This window comes from Helianthus annuus, chromosome 11 (genome assembly GCF_002127325.2).
Source record: "Helianthus annuus cultivar XRQ/B chromosome 11, HanXRQr2.0-SUNRISE, whole genome shotgun sequence".
NCBI classification, from domain to species: domain Eukaryota; kingdom Viridiplantae; phylum Streptophyta; class Magnoliopsida; order Asterales; family Asteraceae; genus Helianthus; species Helianthus annuus.
Window position 1 is genome coordinate 45,428,208 of NC_035443.2, and position 7,635 is coordinate 45,435,842.

Below are 7,635 nucleotides of genomic sequence, written 5' to 3' on the forward strand. Positions count from 1 at the left end.
TTGATCACAATTTGCTCGCGTGTTTGCTTCGTTTGTTGGCTTTGTTTCATACGTCTTCTTATTTAATTTAGTTATTATTTAATTATTAAAAATCACTTCCAAATCAAACTTAAAACTTTTTATTCGATAAAGGTTCATTATCTAGAGTTTGCATATAGTGTCCACGGATTGATATCCGGTCTTGCCATCTACACTACACTGCGACCGGTGCACTTGCCGATTGTGTGTGGTTTAGGTTGTGATTCCATTTTTAAAACTTGTTTGAATTTAATATACACATTTTCACACATCAAGTTTTTGGCGCCGTTGCCGGGGACACTGGCACTTTAGAGAACGACCCGAGTCGTCTATTTAGTTGTTTACTTGCTTTCGTAGATTTCCATTGCCTTTAGGTGCCTTTTGCTTGCAATTTGTGCCTTTAGGGTTAGATTTGCTTTAGTATTTAGGTTAGTAATTTCAGCATTGTATGCACCATACTTGTTCACAGGGGCCACCTTCGTTTGTTGCTTCGTCTGAGCCCGAGCGAGATTTTCATGAGCGCCTTCGCACTTTCCGAGCTATTCAGGCATGCATTCCATCTTCTGCTTTCACTATGGGTGACAACGATGCCCCAGTTAGGAGAGTCGTCGCAGACTACGCCAGGCCGAACACGGCTAATGCTCGATCCAGCATTACCCGACCCGCTATCGGAGTTAATCGCTGGCAGATTCCACCCCAGATCATCACGATGGTTACGAACACCATCCAGTTCCATGGATTACCTTATGAGGACCCGAATGTCCATATTTCTCGCTTTTCAGCTATCTGCGATACGTTCCAGGAGCAAGGTGTCACCGAGGATGCGTGCAAGCTGCGTCTATTCCCATTCTCACTTGCTGATCGTGCTCATGCTTGGTTGGAATCCCTTCCTGCGGGATCCATCACTACCTGGGCCGGTATGAAAGAAAAATTCTTAGGCAAGTACTTTCCCCCTTCAAAAACTGCTCGTCTGAGGAGCATGATTCAAGAGTTTCGCCAAAAGGAGGGAGAGTCTTTCTATGAGACATGGGAGCGATTCAAGGAGTTGTTACTCAAGTGTCCTCATCACGGATTCGAGGATTGGGCGTTAGTTGAGAAGTTCTATTATGGAGTGACGCCCGCTACGAGGAATATGCTGAACACCACTGCTGGTGGCAATCTAATGACTGCCAAGACACCTGAGGAGTGCATGGATATGTTTGAGGATATAGCGATGAGTAGCTACGAGTTCCCTGAGTCTAGAGATTCATCCGCTACACATAGAGGAGTGCACAAGGTCGATGAGGTCACCAGGATGCAAGCACAGATTGACGCTTTGCAAAAGCAGGTGGGTGATATGAAGGTACAGAAGGAGCAGCTATGCGAGATATGCACTGGGAGGCATGACACGACCGCGTGTCCTATTGCTCCTACTGAGACACCAGAGCAGGTAGAGTTTGTGGGTAATCGAAATCAAGAAAATTTCGGGGAGCGTTACAATTCGAATTGGAGGAACCACCCGAATTTCAGTTGGAAGAACAACAACCCACCGGGGTTTCAGCAGCGTCAGAACTTGTTTCAGGACGCAGGAGCAGGATCGAGTTCGGCTACGAATAAAAACCCCACGTTGGAGGAGATGCTGAGGCAGAACCAGGAGACAATGAAGCAGAATCAAGAGACCCTGGTTCAGCAGACACAGTTATTGACTCAGTTCATGACCAGAGAGGAGGCACGACATCAGGAGAACCAGTCGCGATTCTTGGAGCATGAGACTTTCATGAAGAATCAGAGCATGGCTTTTCAGAATCTTGAGAGGACTGTAGGTGCGATGTCAGAGAAATTGAGTCAGAGACCTCCTGGTGGTCTCCCTAGTAGCACTGAGGGTAATCCAAATGCCACTGCAAAGGCTGTTACTACGAGGAGTGGTCGAGGAGCTGTAGAGGTCGAGCCGGTAGTCGATGAGAACCCAGAGGTCGACGAGGAGATTGAGATGGAGACACCAGCTGGCAAAGTGCACCCTAGGTTGCGCCCAGCAAGTACAGCACAGTCTAGCGGGTCTTCAGGAGAGAAGAAGGAGGTAGAGAAGGAGCCGATGAGGGTGTATAAACCAACACCCCCTTACCCAGGTCGGTTGATAAAGGGTAAGGATGCAGAGCAGTACGGAAAGCTCCTCGAGATGTTGAAGAAGCTGCACGTGAATATTCCATTCGTAGAGGCTCTGTCAAAGATGCCGAAGTACGCGAAGTTTCTCAAGGACTTGCTCACGAATAAGAAGAAACTGGAGGACCTTTCTACTGTCACGTTGAGCGAGGAGTGTTCTGCCGTCTTGCAGAACAAGCTACCGAAGAAGGTGTCTGATCCTGGTAGCTTTACGATTCCGTGTCTGATCGGAAATCTTACTGTCAGCAATGCGCTGGCAGACCTAGGGGCTAGCATAAATCTTATGCCATATTCCATCTTTACTAAGCTCAATCTAGGCGAGCCGTCTCCTGCGCGCATGAGTCTTCAGTTGGTTGATCGATCAGTGAAGTTTCCAAGAGGGATTGTGGAGAACATGTTGGTGAAGGTCGACAAATTCGTATTTCCAGTTGACTTCGTCATCCTTGACATGGACGAGGACTCTGAGGTCCCACTGATTTTAGGACGTCCATTCCTTGCCACTGCACGCGCACTCATTGACGTGTACGACGGCAAGTGTCTTCGAGTTGATGAGGATGAAGTCACATTCGACATTCAGCATTCCATGAGGCATACCCAGCAGCATGATGACACTCTATACTTTATCGATACTCTTATGTCACATGTGGGTAGCCTCCTCATCGAGATTTGCGGAAGAGATACGTCTGATATGCAGGTTGTGAGTGTGGATGATCAGGGGAGTGGGGTCACTGAGTTAGATGTTGAGCAGGACCCTCTGCCGCAGGCTACCGAGCCTTCCCCTAGATTTGAGGTGTTTGAGGTCGTCAAAGAAGAAGAGAAAATGGCTGACGAGTTCGATAGCTGGCCCGTGAAGGAAGCAGGTTGGATTCCCACTCACACCAACAAGAACACGGGAGAAGGCGAAAAGAAGCTTGGATCAACATGTTGTAAGTTTGCAGAGATGGTATAAAAAGAAGGAGGAACCACTTAAGTTTGCACAACACCATTCTCCTCATTACATGCCACGAATCAAGTTTGGTCCAGGTAAGTTTAAATATTGGTGGGTTGACCCGTTTGAGTTTTCTAGATTGTTTTTCAATTTCACAAATGATTTTTTATTGAAAACTGGAAAAAAGGTGGAATTGAACGGGTTAGACCGAGGTTGGATAAAGGAGAAACCTCTAGATTGAATTCAAGTGTGGGGAGGTTTTGTAAAGTTTTGTAATTTTATTTATTTGGTATAGTCTCGATAGTTTGTGATATGTGTTTATTTGTATATTGAGTCGTCTTTTGTGTACATGAGTCTAAATTAGTTGTTTTGAGTCAGTTTTTGTCGTTTTTTTAGAGTCAGTATTGCTTTGGTTTTGCTTGTTTTTGTTGATGTAGGTTTGAATATGTACCACCCGTACTCAATCTCCATTCGGGTGAGTTTGGAGCTGCTTTTCGAATATCAGGCATTTACCGAGCTTGTCAGTTAGAGTCAAAGCCGATCGCGAAGGAAATGCTATACGATCGTGTACAGGTTCGGATTGATGACGCGCGCAGCTGGCACTGATTTTTATCCTAACCAGCTAAGTCCTTTCCAATTCGTTATCTTTTTATTTTGTATATTATTTTAGGTTTTATTTCTTTTTTATTTTTAGTTGTCTTTCATCCTACATTGGGGACAATGTAAATTTTAAGTGTGGGGATGGGAGACTACGTCTTTTTAGGTAGTTTTGAGTTAAAAAAATACAAAAAAAAATCAAAATAAAAAAACCAACAAATTTAAAAAAAAAAGAGTTGGTTTTGTGAGTCCCGGTCCTTTAGCGCGTAGAAAACAAAAACCTTTTCAACACGTCGGTCAAAAACGGTTTAGTTGTCGAATTTACGAGTTGGAGAGCACATGTTTCTTTAAGTTGCGGGATAGTAGGTTGACTGAATCGGTTTTTTTGGGATTAAAAGGTTTTGGGATGCCTAGGATAGTGGATGGAGCCGGAGAGTTAATTAGTTGTGCATTGTCAATATCGTTAGCCCTTATTTTCCACATGATAGTGAGATTTGAGCCTTTGCATATGTTCATACTTATATGTTCATTATTTTCGTTTCATGTGTGTTTACCAACTTGTTGCATTACTTTAGAACTTGTGCGTTTTGATACAGTTTGAGACCTTCGGTTAGGATTTGGCATGGATATGATAGAGGCATTAGGATCATCTTGTTTGTGTTACCTTTGTGTTTGACACGTTTCACCACTAACCTTAGATACACCACTTTGAGCCTAACCATTCGTTTGTTACCCATTGTTGATGTGATAACCGGATCGTATTGTGTTATTGGTATCTTTATCTTGAAAATGAAAAAAAAAGAAAAAAAAGAATAAAGTTGTAGGTCAAAATGACCAAAATGTTAATATGTGTTTAGTGCTTATCCGGTTTTTCGTGTGTTTACGTGTTTAGCCATATATTCCCAAAAAAAAATTAATAAAATAAAAAAATAACCTACCTTTAGCCCTTGCCTACCCAATAAAGTCCTTTTGATCCGTGCCGAGTTTTAACAAATAGGTGGAAATCTGATTGACGTACAAGCTTATGATAGTGTTGCTTCATAGTTTGGTTTTGAGAGTTCACTTTGAATTATCATACATATTAGCCGAGTGTCGAGTGAAATTGTGAGGGGTGTTGGCATTGCATGATTGGTTGCTTGAAGGTGAGAAAAGCTTGATTAGGTTGGCCCGTTTTTGAGAAATATTGTGAATGGTCAACCTTTTGAACGTTGTAAGTCTTGCGAAACCGCTGTGCTTGATGATTTCGTAGTTCGCGTTATGACTTGTTCGAAACTTGCGTTATTGTTAAGTGTTTAAGTTGACATGTGGCTTGGGATTTTGCTTAGAGACAAGCAAAAGATAAAGTGTGGGGATATTTGATGTGGTCTAAAATATACATATTTTATATCATTATTCCTACACTTTTGAGTGGCTTTATGGTTGTTTTTGATTAAAATCCACTCAGAGTTGGTTTAGGGTTGAAGTTTAATGAATTTTAGTGAAAATGAGCTAATATGGTGAATTGTGTCTCAAAAGAAAAAAAAGAAAATACCTAGTTAACAAAACTAAGATGGGCTTTATTGTTAATAGGTATTTTAAGTGAAATTAATGAGACATTAATTATTTTCTTTTATATCGTTCGTAGGAGTTCTACAAAACTAAAATGGGCTTTATTGATTCTTTTTGCATCATGGATTATTTAATGTGAAGCATAAAGGATTCTTTGAAGGAGCTCCTAACATACAAGAGGGAAGACATATTATTCTTGGAGGTGTGCTGCTATGCTACTGTTCGAGAAAAGCAGTTGTGGAATTGGGCTATCATTTACGAAATAAATAGAAGTGGGCAGCAAAAAAAAAAAAAAAAAATCAAATGTCCTATTATTATTATTTTCGAAATCAGAGTGGGCTGCCCACTGCCAACCATGCAAGGCCACTAAGAGATGGGGGGATTAGTTTATTTGTGGGCTTTGACACAAGAAACCCTAAAGGAATTAGATATCCAATATATATGGACGTGAAGATTGGAGGGCGACATATATATCATATCAGACTAGGAGACCAGACGGCGGTGGACGAGCAGAAGACGAATTTGGAGCACAATTGAGACTGTTCAAGTGGTTTGGAAGCTTTCGGTTCGTGGTTGAAGCATTACCGGTTCGTTAAACATTAGTTTTTCGAGTTTATATTGTTTTAACCCATGTTTTCTTTCGTTTCCAGACTTTGTTCAGTTGTTTTATCAATTATTATGAGTAGCTAAACGTTATAAACTACCTGGGTTTAGATGAACTAGAGGATTGTAATGCGTTTGTGACATGTTTTCGGTTATTTGATGTGATTTACATAACTTTTCTTTGATATTGATCTTGATATTGCATGTTGGTATGTTTTGGTTATTTTATTAGTCAATAAATTCAGCGGTTTAGGCACGAAGAAATTCCCCCTAGACTTAGGATTTAATTTAATTCGTTGATCTTAGGATTTTCGGGTTAGGTATTGTGTTGAGAAATTGACCAAGTTGACTAATAATTAAAATCACTATATTAAAACTTGTATCCTCATCTTGTGACTCGAAAGACGATTAGGGTGAGCTAGGTTATTAGCTAATTATTGGTGGGTAGATTGGGTGACCGATAGCTCGGGCTCGTTTATTGCATCGTAATTAAGGTTTCCTAGGATTTCAATTATCAAAGTTGGGTTTGCTTTGCGATTTTGGGATCTTCTCTTAACATAACTGTCTCTGAGGTCAAAAGGATTATATTTTCGTAGGATTTGGTATCGATAGCTCGAGCCGGTTCGTTCTAGCACTTCACATTTAGTCTTGCTTCTTCATTTGGGACATCTCTAGCGAGGGGTCAATTGAGGGAAATAGATATTTAGCCGTTATCATTGTCACGTTAGCATTGCATGATTCTAGGGATTCGACACCTAGGTAGCCTTTATCTCATATATATTTGATCACAATTTGCTCGCGTGTTTGCTTCGTTTGTTGGCTTTGTCTCATACGTCTTCTTATTTAATTTAGTTATTATTTAATTATTAAAAATCACTTCCAAATCAAACTTAAAAATTGACTTTTTATTTGATAAAGGTTCATTATCTAGAGTTTGCATATAGTGTCCACGGATTGATATCCGGTCTTGCCATCTACACTACACTGCGACCGGTGCACTTACCGATTGTGTGTGGTTTAGATTGTGATTCCATTTTTAAAACTTGTTTGAATTTAATATACACATTTTCACACATCAGACAACAACATCAACTCATACCATAACACGTTAGGCCAAGGCCACAAGGACCACAATTGCAACGTCCGGTACCATTGCAACAAGTTCGTCCACCGAATGTTCAACAATTCCAAAGACCAATTCAAAATCCACCGATGCCACAACAACAACAATTTCAACAACCATTGGCACCACAAGGGCATATGCCAAGACCAATGGGTCCGATGCGTCCAAGAGTTCGGTTGGGTGTACCAAGGAGGCATCTTAGAGAACATGCAAGAGTTATAGAAGCGCATTTCAGGCCAATAATCACTCATAATCCTTCACCAGTAGTCATTCCTCACAATGATCAAGGGAGGACATTTGAAGTGAGAACCAACTCATTGCAAAGCTTGCCAAAATATAAGGGTTTAGCAATGGAGGAGCCTTATTTTCATTTGGAGGCTTATGACTCGATTTGCAACACTCTTGGGAGTCAAGGATTCTCAGCCGATGATATTAAATTGGTACCATTCCAATTTTCTTTGGAAGACAAGGCGAAAAAGTGGTTCTACACATTACCTTCGGCATCTATATATACATGGGGGGAAATGCAACAAACCGTTTTGGATGAATTTTACACCGCTCAAAAGACGAATGATGCTAGGAAAGGGTTGAGAAGTTTTCAACAACAACAAGGTGAGATGTTCCATGAGGCTTTTCAACGTTTTAACATGATGATAAAGAATTGCCCTCATCATGGGAT

At 41.1% G+C, this 7,635-nt stretch overlaps 1 protein-coding gene and 2 non-coding genes across 3 annotated transcripts; 1 reads left to right on the top strand and 2 right to left on the bottom strand.

The window, feature by feature from the left end:
• The first annotated feature begins 592 nt into the window (after positions 1 to 592).
• On the top strand, positions 593 to 3,106 carry LOC110888133. Its single transcript, XM_022135673.1, has one exon. It carries the CDS (start codon positions 593 to 595, stop codon positions 3,104 to 3,106), a length of 2,514 nt encoding a protein of 837 aa, XP_021991365.1.
• On the bottom strand, positions 986 to 1,092 carry LOC118484636. Its single transcript, XR_004873739.1, has one exon. It is a non-coding gene; the product is annotated as a small nucleolar RNA R71 (small nucleolar RNA).
• A 4,423-nt stretch (positions 3,107 to 7,529) lies between the features above and the next one.
• On the bottom strand, positions 7,530 to 7,635 carry LOC118484578. Its single transcript, XR_004873686.1, has one exon. It is a non-coding gene; the product is annotated as a small nucleolar RNA R71 (small nucleolar RNA).